The sequence below is a fragment of the Chinchilla lanigera genome, unplaced genomic scaffold (genome assembly GCF_000276665.1).
Source record: "Chinchilla lanigera isolate Chin_1 unplaced genomic scaffold, ChiLan1.0 scaffold00030, whole genome shotgun sequence".
In the NCBI taxonomy this organism is placed as follows: Eukaryota; Metazoa; Chordata; class Mammalia; order Rodentia; family Chinchillidae; genus Chinchilla; species Chinchilla lanigera.
The window spans coordinates 8,329,381-8,349,658 of NW_004955431.1; the positions used below are offsets into that span (position 1 = coordinate 8,329,381).

Sequence of the window (20,278 nt, forward strand, 5' to 3'; positions counted from 1 at the left end):
ATGGAGAAACCACAAAACACTACTGATTGCACATAGGTAGCTTTTTAAATGATTAGTATAGTTACTTTCTTGTTCCTATAGGTTTTCCTGCTGTCACAGATGCATCCTTATGGTATTTAACATTTTATCTGCAATTAGCACTTATTATCCTGTGATTATTTTTGACTGATAATAAAATGTGATGTTTATTATTTTAAGACCTGAACACATTTTGTTAAATGATTATCCCTAATTTCATTGAAATAACTGATAATCCTTTGCATACATCACCGACCTTATAAAATGTAACTCTCGAGTATGTTCTTGGAAGAGCTATTGCTCTCTTAAATGACTTAAACCAAATGATCAATACATATACTTTCAATTTCTTTTCAGTTTTAGGTACCATCAGTAAGTTATAAGGGAAGAATTTTCATTGTATTATTTCTGGCATTGGGCATTCTTCTGTCTGTAATCTAGTCACATTTAACATTCAACAACTTCCATTTTATTGATACATTTCTCAGCTGCTGGAGATCTACTTGAGAGTTAGTGGTTTTTCTTTTCTACATACTAGACATCTTTGTCAGGTTTATTAAGAACAACACTCTAGTCACTTGAATTTTATTTTTGTGTATTGTTTTAATATAGTATAATTAAGTTTATGTATGCATACCATGTCTTTACGTGATTATTACTCCATTTTAAAAATAATTCTTCTCTAACAAAAAGCAAAGACTAATATTTAGTTACCTCTTCCTATTGTTTTATTTGTTTTAATGTTTAAATTCAAAGTTCATTTCACACCCATTTTCATGGTGTTAAACATAATAATTTTAAAAATTTCTAACTGGTTCGCTTAGGACCATTTATTCGTTTTTCATTTCCTAACTATAATTTCTCTGGTCCTTTATCAATATGCTACTCTGACATATGGGCTCGAGTACTTCCCTGTGGCTCTGTCTCTGTCTCTTACACGGTCCACCGCCATCAGTCGCTACCGCCACAATCAGCAGCAGCAACAACAAAAACAACAGCAACCACTAAGCCACATGGCATCTTTTCTTATCTCTGCAATATCTCTTAGTAACTGTTTTTCTTAAACAGAAAGATCATATATTTATAAGAACATTAATACGCACATCCACATTTCAGCATCTTATGTGATTTTTTTCCATCATTAAAATACTTTTTTTCTGTTTTGGACAAAAGATTCACCATTGCAAACATGATAAAATTGATGAATGATTGCAGTAAAAGATCTTATGGATTCATGCAAGGGACCTACACAAGTAGCAAAAAGAATAATTATACATTCACACACACACATGTGAGCACACAAGCACAGAATCCACAAACTAGAAGTCAGATATGGGCCACAGGATCTGATTCTGTTGTGATTCATGCTGAATGTATTTTGTTGTTGAATAAGTCATTCTTGAAGGAGATAATTTTAGCTTTCTTTGTGTGATCTCATAAAATTCTTATTTACAAAATGTACTGCCCCTGCATACACATTTCTTCTCAGTATTGTTTTCTCTATGAAACATTATGCTTTAATTGTAAACAAGATAAAATAGTGACATGCATAACTTAATGAAATGTTTTATGGTGAAGTTAAATACATATGCACATTTTTTATTTTCAAATTCTACATATTTATAAAAATAATATAATAATTGAAAAAAAATTAGAGTAAGATTACTTAAAATATATTCACCCTCAAAGCACTAATTAAAACATTAATAAACTCATAAAATGTGACCAGGTATTTAAATTTGCATAAATATTGTACTACCACCGAGTCTATTGAGTTTCACCTTCTGAATTAATAGGAGTTAATATTTCTACTTTTCTGTACATTCCTGATGGCACTAACTTGGTTTGTTGGAAGGTAGTCTCTGAGCTTTCATTTTTGCATAATTCCTAACCAATCAGCAGTGAAAGCTAACGCAGTTTCAAATCAGAAATGGGATTATGTCATTCCTCCATTCAAAGCGCTTCTGTCACTTATGCAAAGAATAACCTTCAAAGCTCTTCCTCTGAAATCGCCGTCTACTGTGGAGCTCTGCAGACTCATCTGTCCCACTCTTTCCCTTGCTCTCTGTACTCCAGCTCATCGGGGCCTTGGTCACATCCTAGAATGCATCACCTTTCTCCTGCCTCATAGTTTTCTCACTTTATAAACACTTTAGGAGAGCTTTTTCATACTTAGCATCATGCCACTGTCATGTTTCAGAAAGGCTATCCTGTGGGCCCCCCAACCTGACATAGCACCCCTGTCTTCCTCTTCTGCCTTCTCATATTTCTCCATCTCATCTAACCATTTGTTTTCATTGTAACCCTTACCAAAATCTATACCCATTCTGGTTGGTAGTTGAGTCGATCCCTTCCATGCTCATAAGCTCTATGAATGCTCTCATTCTCCATGCCATTTGAATAACTTAATATACAAATCCTGACATCTACATATTTAATAAGTATTTTATTACTCTTTCAATAATTATTGAGGATTTGTGATCAAGTGGTAGCTTCAAAATTGTTTTTTTTTTTCTTGCCTATTCTCAAAGCAACACCCAGTTATATTTTCCTCTAACTTTCCTTTTTAGAGATTTGATATTAATCTGACTCTTCATCTGTTTTATGTTTTGATTACACAAAATATCTCCATATTATCTTTTTTCTGAATTTTTATTTTGATTCATCCATGTTTGCAGAACATAATGATTGCACCCACTGTGGGGGTTGGTGCAGGTACATAGAACAACTGAAATCCTTTTTCATTTCCTGTGTTCCCCTTCACTCGCTGCTCCCACCACATCTCTTGGCCATTTTCCTTTGCAAAAGATCTCTCCCCTTGTGTCCTATTACCTATCTTTTATTCTGCTCTTTCATTTATTTACATTTTGGGATTGTCATATAAGAGAAATCACACAGCATTTAAAATTGTGTGTCTTATTTTCCTTAAATTTATGGTCTCAAGATACATCTATTTTCCTACAAATGACTCCAGTTGATCCTTCATTGGACAGAATAGTACTCCATTTTGTATTAATATCACACTCTTCTTATTCATTTTTCTGTTAATGGACATTTAGGCTGCTTCCAAGATTTAGCTATTGTGAGTCACACCCCTGGCTATGCATGTATCACTATAAGAAGAAGTCCTTATTAACTCTTTCGGGAAGATACCTAGTAGGTAAATAATGGAGCCAAATGGAATTTCTACATTTACTCTTCAAAGGTCTCCATACTGATATTTACAGTGGCTTAACTTGTTCACCTTTCCACCAATGATATAGAAGTGTTCTTCTTCCCCAGATGCTTACCAGTATTTGTTATTATTTCATTTCTTGATCATAGTCATTATTTCTGGAATAAAATAGAAGTTTTGTTTTAATTTGAATTTCTGTTTTTGAATTTAATTTGAATTTCTCAGTTTTATTTTAATTTGAATTTCTGTAATGACCAGAGATGCTAAACATTTTTCCATGTATGTGAGCATTTGTACTTCTGCTGAGAAGTGTCTGTCCCTCTCAGTTGCCCATTTTTATGGGGTCTTTTAGTTTGGGGACTTCTTAATTTTTTGAGTTCTTTACATATTTTAGATGTTTATCCTCTCACTGAGGAATAGCTGGAATTGTTTTTTCCATTCTGTAGGTTGTTCCTTCACTCTGTTGGTTGTTTCCTTTCCCATGTAGAAGATTTTAATTTCATATGATTCTATTTGTTGATTCTTAATGTTACTTATTTTGCAACTGGGGTTCTGTTTAGAAAGTACTTGCCTATGCTTATATTTCCAGGAATTTTACCTATTTTATCTTACAGCAGATTAAGTGTTTTTGTTTCAGAATTTAGGTCTTTGGTCCATTTTGATTTCAGTTTGTGAGAGACAAGGGTCTAGACTAAATCTTCTGCATATGAATACCAGTTCTCACAAAACCATTTGATAAAGATGCTGTTTCCTCCAGGACATGTTCAGTGTTATATCTTTCTCAGTAGTATGAAAAATACTGGTCTTTATTATGTCCTGTACTCTAGTATTTAACTTTCACCTCTACAATTATAATTTCACAGAGTTTACTTACACATATTTAAGTCTCCTTTTATCTGGGTCATTAACTCTACCTCTTCAAATGTTTTATTCCTAGGGTGTCTTGTATTTTTCCTTCTGTGCTCATATTTCCTTGAAAGGCTCAATAAATCACACTTTTGTGCCTTTTGCAAGGTTTTAGGCTCTGAAAGTATAAACTGTATCCCAGAACTGTGAATTGCCCATATGCTAATTTATACATCACTGTTGTAATTTCTCTTAGAGCCAACAAAACTTACTGATAAAGATGTACAAGAAGGCAAAAGTGGCAAAAAAATTGAAATAATTTTGCAACTGGTTATTTCCTAACTGCATAGCTATTGACTGGAAGTGCTAAGCCCACCTTATGCAATTGTTTAAAGCAACCTGATTTTTAATTTTCATTTCTTTACATAAAATTACAGGGGAATGGCCATAAAATTATTATCATCATTGATTCATTTGTTCTTCAGAAAATTCTGCTCACTGATGTAAAAGGTGTAAGTCACAACATGTAGACCAGTAAGGACTATCCTAAATCTAAGTGATCCACAGGTTTTAAATTTATGGAGAGCAATAAAAAGAAATATACACCCTACCTTGAGAGGAAAGTAAGAAAAACTCCCCTAGGGCTGTGATACTTCAGATAAGATTATAAAACTTGGCAAAAATTGCCAGAGCCTACCAGGGAGGAAAGGTATTCAAGTTGGAAAGAACAATATGGGAAAAGACTTGAAGTTATAGTAGCCAAGAGGTTTGGTGTTCTTCTTAGGGTAAAATAAGTTTTGTCAGGGAAGTTTGAGACCCCAGATACTGGAGAGAACGGTATCCCATAATTTTCTTTCCAATGGATGCAAATCCAGATGACTGGGTTGGCAGCTGGAACACAGAGAGAAAATATTTTCCTTTCAAATTAGAGGGGAAGGGCCTGGGATACAGCTCAGCAGCACAAGTGCCTGCCTGGCAAGCGAAAGGTACTGAGTTTGATTCCTGGTATCCACAAGAACAATTAAAATAAAACAAATTAGAGGGGAAAAGAAATCAGTGCATATGTTCTAACTCAGTGTGGAGATTCAAATTTTACTACATATATTTCTAAAACATTGTTTTCTAAATTCCATGAGATTAAAACCCCAAGCCACTAAGTAAACATTGTTGCTGGACCTACGCTATCCTCCTCAAGATATATGTTAAGTATTCAGTTTCAAGTGCGGTTCCTGTTAAATCCTAAGGGCTGTGATTTTCAAAATTGTAATCTTGATTTCTTTCTTCACGACTTGGGGATGTCATAATACATTAGTAAAGTGCTTTTTGTCGTTGCTGCTATTTCATATTTTAAAAAATGAAAGGATCCTGACAACAAATAGAAATCTATCTTTTACAGTTTGTCAGGAGTCTACCTCTCTAAGAGAAAACATGATGATTTTACCTTCACCAATACAGACCAAAGAGTGGAGGTTGCCATATATGCCCTTGCCTCTGTGTTCTCTAGAACTTAACGTTCACCCTTTTTTCCACTTCACAAGGTTGTAGAAAATGTGCCTTCTTGGTCACTTTCTTATTGCTGAGACACAATACCAGACACACATAAATTAAAGGAAGAGAAGCTTATTTTGCCTAGTAGTTTATAGACGTTTCAGTCTGTAGTTGGCTGGCTCCAAGGTGGGGAACCAGGGCAGAGAAAGGTTGCTCAGAGCATGGTAATGGGAAGCACAGAGTGATCAAGGGACGGGGGAGAGAATTACACCCCACAGGCCACTTCCCAATGACCCACCTCCTGTCAACATCACATAATCAATGGACTCTAATTTCATCGGTGCACTAATCCACTGATGAGCATCAAGGAGTCATGATCCAATCACCACCCCAAAGCTCCACCTATGCACACACAAAGCTTCCAGGGCACATGTATATATAAGCCATAACACCTTCAGAGTCATTTGCACATCTGGAACCTTCTGTTTTGTATATTTATCTGCTGCTCAGATAATGACGGTTTACATACTCAGGGACAATTGTTTAAGTTTCTCTTAGGATTAGTGTCCAGTGGTAGCTCTTGTCCTATATTTTTAAATCTGTAACATATTTAGAGAAAACTTTAGGTTACATAAAAATTCACATCTCAATATTTGAGGATTTTTCCATCATCCCCTACTAGTTTTGCTAGTCTTTGAAACATAATTCAGTGAAGAGTTGTATCCTTTCTGGTATGTAGAGGAATATTGCAATGAAAGGGCATGTTAATTTCTGTAGTCTTATGAAAGAAAAAAGAAATTCACGCCAAAATATTCATTCTGAACGTGTGGGACCAGAACAGGCTTTTATTTCGATGTATTAGGTCAAGATATTTTCAATACTCAGTCACCGGCTCTTTTATAGACCTTCCATCCAGTAGCAATTCTGTAGTTGCTGATAAGGTGTAAGCTCAGGAGCCCCATCAACCTTATCAGCACCTCGCACTTGCAAGCACATTCACACAGCAGAGCTAAAATGTTAACATTGGGTTTTTGTCCTTCAGTTAGTATCCCTGCATCTGAAGTAATCAAGAAGGACAAGTCTAAGTGCTGAAAAATTATATAATCTCTTACATTTTGGTGTTTTAGCAATCCATTTTCTGTCTCCGTCTCTGTCTCTGTCTTTTTCTCTCTTTCTCTATCACTCCACCTTCCTCCCCCCATGCCTTTTTCCCTCCATACCCTTTTGCCTCCATCCATTTCTACCCTCATCTCCTCCAGTCTTTCTTTCCATCTTGCCCTACCTATTGTGTTTTAATATTACACTGTATGTATTTCCATTTTTGATGTATATGTGCTTTGAACTGATTTAAAATCTTTAGCTTTCGTAGTGTGAGTACTTAAATATTTTTTAAGATGGTGAAAGAGGTCATTTGAGTTAATGAAAGAACTTTCTCAGCATGAGCTGTTTGATTTTTAACTTCTCAGCCATTCCTTGCTAAGCAAAGATTTCCTCACTTTATGGATAAGAAATAGGCTATGAGCATATTTCATTTCCAGTCCACCTCTTAAATACAGTAGTAACTAGAACATCTTTCTTTCTTTTTTTTTTTTTTTTTTTTTGGTTTTTTTCCGGTACCGGGAATCGAACTCACAACCTTGCACTTGCCAGGCAGGTGCTGTACCACTGAGCTAAATCCCCAGTCCCTTAGAACGTCTTTCTTTCAGAATAGTATCACTCTTTTAAAAATATATTTGTGTACTTTGCCCTTCTGGAAGTTATATGAAACAGGCTTTTATTGTATCTAAATTCTCCTCTCAAAGTCATTGAGCATCCACTCTGCCATTCATCAATCACTCATTATCACCGAGATGTAAAATGTAACTTACCTAATTTTTGCTCAGAAACATAATTAAGAAAATTAGTACTTGAAATAAAATATAATAGAATACAGTTCTTCCATCCCTCAGACTGATGCCCAGTCTTGATTAGATTGTTGGTTACATGAATATCCGATATGATATGTGTCCATGTCTTCGTGCATGCAGGAATGTGCAGATATTTTTATTTTAAACTTTATTTTGTGTAAGCTGTATGGAAACACGTTTCTAGTCAAAAATATTATTAGTAAGAAACCTTGAACTCAACTCTGAAAGAAAAATTTATATAGTTTTTCAGAAGTCATGGAGTAAAGTCAGTGAGATACTAAAGAAATGCGTACACTGCTGAGATATAATGTAAATGCCAGTTATCATGATGAGTTATTCAGATGCTGTTTTGGGAGAATTGTATATGAAGGCTATGGCAATGATCTACACACTTACACCACCACGGGGCTGGCAAAGAGGCCATTGTTTCCTACACCTTGGGAAACTGGGCCACTGCTGTACTTTAAAGCAAATATTTTAATGATTCATAAATGGGACATTCAAATCAAATTATTAACATGAGACAGATAGTAACATAAAGACCTTGATTCACTGAAATTCTAGCTATACTGGAAAACTACTAATTTGTCCTTGTTGTTCTATAAAATATGTACTATTATTGTTAGTTCAGAATGATTCCTCAAAATACTGAAATTATAATCATACTTTACCCAAGTAATTTGCACATTTATAATTAATGCATATTCAACATACAATTTCACTTTTTCAGGGAAGGTGCCTTAACAAAATAAGTCTAATATGCCAAGTAGAAACACTTATGAAATAAAGATTTTGTATATTAGACCTTTTTATCCAGATATTTGAGAAACCATGATGAGCAATCTGGATATCAAAGGGTGAAGCTAAACTACTTGGCTTTTGAGCTCACTAATAAATTGGAGTAGCACACCAACAAGTCACAATTTCCCAAACTGCAAATATTAAATATGATTATACCATTTAATCAATATATCTTTGTGCATAGCATTAAATGCCATCCAAATCAGGTTGGTTTACTCAAAACCTGATGAAGTCTGTAGAGATGAATTACTATGAATGAATATGAATGTTTAGGCAATTAAAATGACCAGTTCATTTTAACTTTACATAGCAGACATATGTAAATAAACATATATGTTTAAATACATATGAGAATAACATATTTCAAATAACAAGTGTAGAACTGGGCTTAGTGGAACATACCTGTAATCCCAGGATTATGGGAAATGGAGGCATGAGGATTCATAATTGGAGCCCAGCCCAAGCCATTGAATGATTTAAGAAGACTGTCACAAATTAAAAATAAAAATAAAAAGAGCTACAGATGTAGCTTAGCAAAAAAGTTCTGTGTTTAGTTAACAGTACTGAATAAAAGAGGTGAAAGAAGAAACTAAATCCAAGAAAGGACATATATTCAAAATATAACATATATATATTTGTATATATAATATGTCTGTGTATGTTATATATCCATGTATTTTTTAAACTAGGATGATACTAAATCAATAAAGATTCCAGTGTCTTTATTAACTTAAGATTATAAATAATAAATTTTATAATGAACACATTCTTACCTTGTGGTTTATTGTTCACCACACCAAAGTGAGAGAATTAAAGAATAGCATTTTCATAATATTCTCTATTTAATCCTGTTTCAATTTCTTTCTTTTGGAAATGTCATTGCTTAGTCTCATCTGAATAATTAATGTGTCATTACGACACATGAATTCACTTACGAACAGAGAGTAGAATAAAATTATGTTCATTAGGCTTAGTGTATTTTATTGACATTAGTGTCATTAAATCACATTAACTTTGACCTTAACACTAATAATATTAAAAATAGAATATATGATAAATGAAAAGTATTTTGCCAGTCTAATGTCCCATAATCATGTTTGCGATTAGCAAAATTGGCCAAATACGATGTATTTTAACATTCACTGATACGGTTTCAGGACATCAGACAAATGGCTTCTGATTTTCAAAGTACTATCCTAAAAATTATATATATGGTTTCCCAAACTATATATACTAGCTAAATAATTTCCAAAACTTTCTAATCACAGTCTCTTCTACATGTAACTTGTAAAGTGACTCATAAAATGACTTTCCAAATATCTTTCTGGTCTTCTTAGGTTAGGACTTCGTCACTTGTGTTTTCAGCTAACCAAATAAATTTTAAGATTATTTCTATTGTTTAAAATTCTTAAAATTAAGAAAATAGAATCTCTAGCTTCCTTAGTTAACAATAACGATATTATTGTCATGGATACCATGGTAAGTTGGGAAACAAATAAGATTCCTAATTACTTAAAAAGTATCCTAACGCTAACCTGTGTATTTTTTTGTGTGTGTACTTTCAGAGATAAAGAAATAGGATGGCATGAAACATGGCTCAGTTCTATTACAAAAGAAATGTGAATGCGCCCTACAGAGATCGCATCCCTCTGAGGATTGTTCGAGCAGAATCAGAACTCTCACCTTCAGAAAAAGCCTACCTGAATGCCGTGGAGAAGGGAGACTACGCAAGCGTCAAGAAATCCCTAGAGGAAGCTGAAATTTATTTTAAAATCAATATTAATTGCATTGATCCTCTCGGAAGGACAGCTCTCCTGATTGCAATTGAAAATGAGAACTTAGAACTCATTGAGCTGCTCTTAAGCTTCAATGTCTACGTTGGAGATGCTCTGTTGCACGCTATCAGAAAAGAGGTCGTTGGAGCTGTTGAGCTGCTACTGAACCACAAAAAGCCAAGTGGAGAAAAACAGGTACATGCAATAGTACAGTTTTTAGTTTTTTTTTTTTCCTGCAGGAAATTTCTTTGTATGTTCGAATGCCCTGAAATTCTAAGAGATACGAAGATCAAAATCAGAACTATTATAACAGAAAACCACTCTTAAGTACACCCTGCGTATCTTACAACTGTCACCCCACCCATGTACTTCCACACGGCAAAGTCAAATGTAATTGATGGCTAAAGAGAAAAAGCTACCTGTGTAGATGTCTCATAAATTGCAATTGTCTCAATGTAATGCACAACATGTTATGTTGTTTGTGACAACTGTGTACATGTAGGTGTTTTTCCTCTGGTCTTCCATTTTCTGACATCCCGCACTATCAAATTGTGAATGATTTGGTTGTTTTCCCTTTTAACCTGTTTGTTCTGGACTTTCTGCATCTGACTGCAAAAGTGAGTTTACAGGATCTAATTTTGATATTGTCCTTTAATCCAGTCTAGTGGATTCATTTAAATTGAGATCTAAAGAAAGAAAGAAAAGTGATTACTGAATAGCAGCTGAACTCTGACCCCAGGCCTATATAAAATTTACAGTTGACAAAGAATGTAGCTCCACTTTATTGTTATCATGAGAAAATAAACTGAAATTACAAACACAATGTGTTCTTTTTTCTCTGATCCCTGTATTTGGCCACTAAAGAAGTGAAGAAATTTTAAACAGGCATAAATAAGCAGTATGTTTTTCTCTGTGTACCTTTGCCACTCTCCTCTGTCTGAATTGTTTGATTCTGTTTCCTGTGACACTGAACTCTTCACTTCCTTATATTAAGACCAAGAGACTAATTGCAAAGACATTGCAGATACTGCAGTGGCTCACAGGCTGTATTTTAAAAGTAAAATTTTATGAAATGTGTGTTATTAGGCCTCTAGGAATTTCTGTCCTATTTGCTACTTCAGAAATCTCCATTTCTGCACAGGATAGACGAATAAGAGGTGTGACATTCTTTTAAAGCAAGCTCTTCTATGGCTACCCTTATCGTTGCTTTCCTGGAGGACTTTTATCAAAATCTTTGCCATTATTAGCAAGAGAACTTCATGGCTGTGTGTCATCCTGTCTTCCCAGGAGCCTGTGTTCCATGGCCCATTCTTATGTCTCATCCACATTCATTCCTCACCCTTATCTGAACCCAGACTTTCATAAAACAGCTCCCTAAATAACAATACTTCAATGCTTGTTGCTTTGCGCTGTTCTTGTTGTTTGTTTCATATACTATACTTGTTTGTGGGTTAATTTTTTATCATTCTAAAACTTCACTGATAAGACAATCTGCTCACCCCATCAATCTTTGCAAACTTTAACAAATCCAGGTTGAGGCAGACAAGTAATAGCAACAATATCTAAAGACATGTTTTATTTTATGTCCCAGAGTTTCATCACTAAAGAATTACAGAATACCTCGATGGAAATTAATAGGATTCTGTCTTTATCTGTGCAAGTTAGGGTGGCCCCACAATCACCTTATGATTTTGAAATTCATTGCACAATAATATCTCTAAAGCATTTGCAGTTTGTAGTAGCAATGTATTATATTGTATACCCTCTTGTTTTATGTCTGTATTGTCCACCGGAAGAAAGATGTTGAGGCTGGTATTGATCATTTTAGATTGCAGGACAGCAATAGAGCAAAATTTCCATTAAATATATTTTTAAATTTTTATTCCTGAAGAACCTTCTTTGTTCTGTTTTTGAGAGAACATTGGCTGTATATTTCAATGTCTCTTTAGATTATGACATTTGTGTTTACAAAATAACAATTCGGTATCTGGAAAAGATAGCTGCTATTATGACAGTGTTGGAAGATGTTCAAATTCTGACCTAACACTAGTCTCACAAGTAGGTATTGTTACTTAGAGGCACTTGATCTGCCTGCTGATTATTAATAAAAGGCAGTAAAAGTTTGCAATCTGCCAAGAGTCTGAAGTATCCCAGACCATGTGTTTCTGGAAGGTTTCTCTTGTATCATTCTGCTTGCCAAGAATTCCTTTTGTATTTGAACATTCTAGAATTCCTCTTTGGTGAAAGCACTAAGAATAAACAAGAATTGTATCTTTTTGTTTGAACGTTATACTTTTGAAAAAAATTGCAATCTACTTCAGAGTTCCTGGTGTACTGTACAAGGGAAATCAAGTGTTAACAACACAAAGCACCATAGCATAGGACACAGAAGATATCCTCCAGGCATGGACAGTCAAGCTCCATTAGAGCTTGGCTGTGTATCTGTGATTTTCATAGGTAATATAACTCTTAAGCAGGGCCAATATATTTTGGAAAGACATTTTTCATAAATTACTGTGTTGTAAGTAGCAAATAGGTCTCGATTTTCTTTTTCTTTATTTGCCATGCTAGGAATCAAACCCAGGGCCATGCACATGGTAGGCCATGACTTTGCTAGTGAGCTACATCACCAACCCCTAAAAATACCAGGTTTTTTAATCTTATGAGGTATAATTTCTTTGGCTTTTTTGGTGATGATTGAAAACATACAGTATAATTTCTTTGATAATTCTTGTGATCATGGTAAGCATTTTGTACATGTATTATTATAATTTCCCAAACTGCCAGGTTCATAAGTATCCATCCTCAAAGACTACAGCACATTGTCATTGATTTTGTTGACATCATTGAAGCTACGTATCAAAACATTAAAACAAAAATATTTAACTACACAAAATAAATGTAACACATAAAATGAGGTCAAGAAAAATGATCTAATATAAAATATCCCATAAATCTTATTATTAGAATACTTACAAAGATCCTAAAAATACAAATGTAGACTCAACAGGTATTCTTCTTTCACAAGTTTCTCAAATATTAGTTTTCTCTGGAAAGGATGGAGAGTTTGGTGGCTCTTCCAATCACAGAGGCTCTGAGACTTCAGATGAAGTTGTGTGCCTTGTAAGTGTATTGGCCAGGGGAACATTTTAGACGCTTAATGTGCCAGGCCTTAGGGTATTTAACTAAGGAGGCATCATTTCCATTTTTAAGTCTTAAATACTAGTTGTGAAGACAGACAGGGAAAAATGGAGGAATATGAATAAAAGCAGTCAAACAAAAAAGAGTGAAAACATCTTCTAAAAATTATATAATTAAATGAACAGACTTGACAAATATTACTGGGTAGAGAGTAGGAGAGCAGAGGACGAGTTGAAAGGAAAAGAGTGTTTTCTGATTTTTATCTTGGGAAATTTAATACCATTAACTGAGAAGACAATGAGGAAAGGTTTGTGGGACAAGGTTGAATTTCTTTAGTTTTTATTTATTGATGGTGATACATGAGTTAATCAGAAATGGCAGATTTACAAAAAGGGTCTCGCGTTAGTGTGTATGACAGCAAGGATATAGAAGCAAATAAAATCGCTTGTCTTTCTAAAGTTCTGATGCTTACATTCTCTTCTTGACCTTAAACATTGTTTGAATATTTGTAATTTTTACTAAATCAAATGATTTTATTAATGCAACATTTAATGAAATGATTTATAATTTTCAGGCAAATAAAGAGGCACAGATGATTAAATATTTTCTGTATTTCATGGACACTTTTATAAATGAGTATTTGAAGTTCCTAGGTTTCTAATTTGTTTTTATTATCAAAATAAAGAGACCAATAATTTTCTTATCCCTTTCATGTAAGGTACATACAGCACATAGTGTCTATGGTTCTCTACATTAAGCAGAAGGATGGAACATTATTCATTCTTCTTTGAACTACTCTATAATGATTACACTGGTATTCTCTGAAGATTTTACTGAACTTCTCTTTTACTCTTCTTAGTACCTGTTTCTCTAGAGGGAATAGTTGAGAATGACTTCCTAGCCTCTTTATCAGTGAATTGATTAGTTTCTTGACTTTTAATTATTTCTACTAGACCTTTCTCTTTATATGTCTTCTAAGGCTAGAATCAATTTTAGTTTCTGCTGCCTCAGTAAATGTTTATCATAGGCAGAACTTGCTTTTCCAGTCTTTATTCACACCGGTGATTCTCAATCTTTAACATCCTCAGGATCCTGAGCAGGCCTGTTAGAGCACAAATTACAGGATTTCACCAGGAGCTTCTGAGGCAGGGACTCTGGAATAAAGTTGTAAACTGTGAATTTCTTAAGTGCCAAGGCGATGCTTGTGCTGCTGGTGTAGAGACAGCACTTTAAGAATGAGTGACTTAGAGAACATGGAAAGTTTAAAAGGCACTTACAGCTGTCTATTTAGTGGGGAGGTGTACTGAACTATACTATGCAAACCTGATTTCAGGAGATTTCATTTAACTCATTGAAATATTGGTGAGTGTTGTATAATACATGACAATTTCTTAATTTCATTTACAGCCCTATTATGCCCCCTTCTCTGGGTAAAATATTTTGATTGACATCATTTATTAGCTCAATAGTAAGAATCTAGAAATATTTCAGTTGAGGGGATTTTATGTGATAGCTCTACCAAAAAGAGTACAGGATTTTATAATTGGCAATGGTCTTGTAAAATATCTAATCCAGTCACTTTACTTCACCAAAGAAAGAAAGGGGAGTTGCTGGTTTCTGATATTTTGTCTGACTAAAAGATCTGTAAATTCATAGCTAGCAGTTAACCTGGATGTAGATGTGGCATGATGATGGTGATGATGATGATAATAACTACAGTCACACTAAAGGCTCACTGAGCCAGTCGTCTTGTAAACAGCTGTGGGAAGAAACATGGCTGTATTTTTAATTTAATCTTTGCATTATCCTATGACGGTAGGTGCTGTTCCTACCTCCACTTACAGATGGGGAAATGAAGGCATGGATGTCTTGAGTAACAGTTTCCAAGTCACGAAGCCAGGAGACATAATGCTCAAACTCCAGAGCCCTTCTTGTTCACCAGCACGTTAGTCTGGTTCTTCTCTCAGCACCTCTTTGAAAAGGAGACATTTAAATCATTACCTAATTATCTCAGTGTAGGATATGAATCAGACAGATTCAAAAGAATCTCTCTCTCTCACTCTCCTCTGTTCTAAATATTACAAAGCCAATTTTAATTCGGTTGCTCAGTATACATTAATTGTGATCTTGACATCGCAGGGGGATAAGGAACAGCACAGTCATTAGAAGCTGGGAAGTCCTGGTAAAGAGCAAAGAGTAGAGTGACAGAAATGCTGGCCTCAACCTTCCTTCACCACATGCTCATGGAGAAGCCTGAATCTCTTTGAGCTGTGGTTTTATGGCTGGTAGTCAGCAAGCAAGTTCATAATCTTGTCTGCTTCTTGAAGTCTAGTGGTCACATTTGTTTCGTTTCCTTTCTTTTTTTTGGTAATGAGGTTTGAACCCGTGGCCTTCACACTAGATCATGCCCCTGTCCTTTTTATTTTTGGAGACAAGATCTCTCTCGCTAAGTCAGTAAGTTCACTAGGCTGTCCTAAAATTGGGACCCTCCTGCTTTAGCCTCCTGTAGTGTTGAGATTGCAGACATGGACCACCACACTTGGTATGATGTTTTACATTTTGTAAAATTATTTTTATAATGCAATATGAATACTCATGCAATGTTACTGCTATTATAAACATTATCTCTATCCTCTTATAGACAAATATATACTCTAATACTACAAAATACACTTAAAAGATAAAGCTAAACCTTGATGATTTATTCAGTAAAATAAAAGACTTCTTTGTTCACTTGAAAAATATAATCACTAGAAACAGAAACCTAGTTCAGAAAGAGTAATGAAGAATATAGTTCAGTTTATTCTTTTTTCTTTCCATCTCAGAGCATATGAGGTATCATATTTTACAGCTCTAACATATTTCAAATACTCTTTTGTGGCTTGAGAGTCATTTCATATTATGAAATCAGAAATCATACTGTGTGAAATACAAGATTGGCATTAACGTGCCAATGTAAATATATATACAAGGTGTGCAGTGGTAACTAAATATTCAGAACATTGTTCAGGGGATTTGGATGATAATAATTAGATCCCTAGTTACTGTGAATAGAAGTTTGTTCCTTTGGCTCAATTGTTTTTCTTATTGACTCTGTTATAGTTTAGGTCTGCGGTGTTCTCCAAAAGGCTTCTATGTCCAGAGCGGGGGCTTTGGGAAGGTAATTCATTATGGAAATGCAGTTTAATCCACTGATGGGTTAGGGGTTGGCCTTGCAGTTAGAAACTGGGCCACTGGGGGTGTGGTGCAGAAGGGTGCGATCTTGTCCCCTAAGGCTCCCTTCTCCCTCTGCTTCTTGGCTGACATATGTTGAACAGGTTTCCTTGGTGACGCCTTCCTATCATGCTGTTTCTGCCCTAAAGCAGCCAACCATGAACTGAAACCTTTGTAACCATGAGCAAAAGTAAAATACTCGCTTAAATTATGGATGTGGAGTACTTTCCCCAGCAATGAAAAAATGACTAATACAGACTCCATTTGGTTTCGGCTTCAGTAATCAGATTCTCTGACAGAGTTCACTTTTAACTCTTGTGTGCATTAGGTTTTCTTCCTGGTGCCTTGGATCAAGTCATATGCCCTCTACAGTCTCATGAATTTTATTTAGTCATTAGTAAATCACAGGCATACCAAGACTGAGTCAGCCCATGAGCACTGGTGCATAGAATCCTAGAATTCCCTGTAGAATAAAAACATTTTAACATTCCACTGTGGTTAAACTCCTTGGAGTTCATTCTTTCTACTTGTTTTCATTATATCCTGTCTTAAGTCAAATCCTGGCATTTACAATAAATGTGGATATTGACAGTAAAGAATCCTAACATTCAGTGTATGGCTCCATTCCATCAGAATTCAGAGAGAGCAAGATAGTGAGAGACTCGGAATAAAAGAGAAAGTTAACTAAAATATACATTATGTTTTGTTTCTCACTCCAAAATTACTTATCATATTTGAGACATAGCTATTCATGTCACCAATCATGCTTTCTTTCTATTCTAAGGAAGTTAGTAATTAGAAAAGAAACCCAAATTATAAATAAAGAGCAAAATAAAAGAGATAAAAAAGTAGGGAGAGAGATCTTTCTCAGATGGGAAGGGAATCAAGGGATGGAGGGAAGAGGAAGAAGAAAAATAATGAAAAAAGGAATTAAGATGTATTAGTTACATTTACCAACTCTCCACAAGGCACATAAATGTTATGTACTGCAAACAGGCATTAGAAAAATTAAAAATAAACTAACAGTTTATAAAAAAGGAAAAGAGATTTATATTATTGTCTTAATCTGCTATTAACCTAAAATAGCTGAAAATTATCACCAAATTTGATTTTTATAATGCAGTCAAGATAAACAAATACTTTGGATGATCAAAAAATAAACTGAATGTTATTATTCCACAGCAGGAAATTTAAAAGCTGTTACAACATAGAGCATTGATTGTGTGTAGTGAGCTGAGAAATGGCAATTATGAGAGATCTGAATAATTCTATCCTAAGTGAAAAAATTTACAAGATGTATTATGCTGCACTATTACAATGATAAAGTGTTACTCTGACTCAGAGGATAATATACCATTTAACCTCCTGAGCATGTTGAAGATCAGAAAATTACAGATAATCCCTCTGAAATATGTTGGCTTTTTCTTGTATCTCAACCCAACACACTTACTATGAAAGTAAAAATCATTAAATATGTGTGTGGAGTACACAGAATGAAAGGGTTTCAGCCTCTTCTGAAAAATCAGATGAAAGCAAGGCCAAAACCAAAGTAGCTTCCAGCAGTAAAACAAATTTTGTTTAGGTATTTCTATTTCACCTTATGGAAAAATGAGACAGGGCTCTTTTTTTTGTTTTTAGGCAGTGGAATTGAATCATGTAGGTTTCTTGGAATGGAAGGGATGAGAATTTCTGCAAAGGGTTTAGAGAGGGAAAGATTTGGATATAAATTCTGTCTTAAAATCTCAGGCAAATCGCTTAGTGAATTTAGCTCCTACTTTCTCATAAGTAAGAAGAGAATTACACTTTTCACTAACCCAAGTTATTACAAAGATTAGTTAACACACAAAATGCCTAGCAGTAAAAAGTAATCCCTCCACTTTGAGGCCATTTGAAAATTATTATATTCCTACACCAGGCAGTTTATATTTATTATATTGAATTTAATTTAAAATGAGTATGTTCCTAGAAGATGCTTAGTATTCTTTAGTGCACAATAAACAGTGAAGTGTTAGTGATATTTGAAGAGTAATTTATATTAAAGTAAGAAAGGAGGAAATTAATCTTTGAAAAATGGGATGGGGTAGAAAGATTTTGCGGGATTAATTTTATTAGATCTCTACAACCTATTAAAAATTTGAGATTAAATATAAATACAATAACATTTTTCAGAGAAAAAAGTATTGAATTTCTTCATTAATTATGATACTCTGAAACAGTCATTTGGGAATAAAGTGAGTCATTTAGTAATTGCAATTAAATGAATACATGTGGTATTAGTATAATTGGGGATTATAAAGGAGTAGAATGCTTTATAATTGCCTTTACTATGCCTTTTCTTTTCAACCTGTTGTGTTCATTTGTATTTTTTATTGGAGGCAAATTGAATAGAGTTTTATTGCTTTAAGGCCAGAAACAAACAAATGAGGATTTAGATATTGTAGAATTTTAAATGTCCTTTGCAAGATCCAGCTTGTCAAGCACTTAGAAATATGCTGTTATATCAAAGTTCCAAGTCACTGTTGTTTAAATCATTTAGCAGAAACATCCAACAGTGGCTGTAAGCCATGAGACTTTTGATCACATGAAAGCTGATGTATAAAATACAGCTTTCTGAGAGATGCTCAAATGAATAATTTTTCCTAGGGAGAGACCGCTTGATAGCTGCAAGTTTATTACCTGGGTGCATGAGCTGTTCTTCCTTAAATGAACGGCAGATGGGTCAGTGGAATGGCTTTCCTCTGCCCCATTCTCTCTCTCTCTCTCAGCACCACCTAACTGCCATGTTCCTGTTTGGCTTCTGCAGTCTCTGAGGGAAAGCACAGAGCTTTATTCGACTTCAAGATTTAAGCTTATAGTTAAGCAACACTAGTATCACTATATATAAATGTGAACTGTTTAGTACAATACTATGTGGTATAAAAGTTAAATTAGAAATAATCATGCACTTACATAGACTTCATATTTTGTGTAGTTCCACTCTCCAAAATATCAATAAGCCTTCAATTATTAGTAGGTGGAATACTTTTCTCAAAAATAATGGTACATTATTTCAAAAATCAAATAGTTGCAGGTAAATTGTGAATATATGTTACATTTTATGATAACCATCGTATTTCAAAGGAATAATAAGAATTTTTAATTCTTATTGAACAATAAGAATTTTTAATAATTGAATATTACAGTGTATTTAGCATTCTTGTAAGACCATTTTACATCTTTACCTCATTTAAATGGCATAAAAAACTTTTTGATAGGTTTGTTAAATGCTGCATAAATGCTGTTAAAATTGCTTAAAAACCTTTGGGATAGGTTTGTTAAATTTTCAAAAGACATCCCAACTTCCTGAAAGTCATCATCAGTATCCCAAGGCAATTTATCTTTATTTTTTGGTGCCTGGAATTGAACTAAGGACCTTGTGCTTGCCAGGCAGGCACTTGTGTTGCTGAGCTATATCTCCAGCTCATCCAAATACAATTATTTGTTCCTCAGTGTCTATGAGGGCTTCTTCCCGACACTAAAATGTATGGATGCTCTAGCACCTTACAGACAATGGAGAATGGCTATATCTGCATACAACCTCCTGACATCCTCTTGGATACACTGAATCCTGTCAAGAGTACTTAGCACACCTGCTCTCCTTTAGGTATGGAATGTTCCCCAGACATGTACAAGTGAAAGCCTTGGTCCTCAGTCCATAGCACTAATGAGAGGTGGAGAAAACTTTAATACCTGGGGCCTACAAAGAAGTCTTGCAGTTAGCAGAGGCATGTTCCTCCTCTCTTCTTTTCCCACCGAGAGGTGAGTGGTTTGCTCTGCCTTATGCTTTCTCCACATGTGCTGCCTCACAGAGGCTCAAAGTAACAGAAACAATGGATAAGGACTAAAACCTCCACAACTGTGAGACAAAATGATCC

The 20,278-nt window shown here is 34.6% G+C and overlaps 1 protein-coding gene across 3 annotated transcripts in view; it reads left to right on the top strand.

The window, feature by feature from the left end:
* Positions 1-20,278, top strand: part of Trpc4 (transient receptor potential cation channel, subfamily C, member 4) — a 195,940-nt gene that overhangs the window by 45,796 nt on the left and 129,866 nt on the right. For all 3 annotated transcript variants that reach the window (XM_005387650.2, XM_005387651.2, XM_013515720.1), the window contains one exon: positions 9,801-10,205. In XM_005387650.2, the coding sequence (XP_005387707.1) occupies positions 9,828-10,205 (378 nt within the window). In that variant the 5' untranslated portion in view covers positions 9,801-9,827. The remainder of the gene's footprint in view (positions 1-9,800; positions 10,206-20,278) is intronic.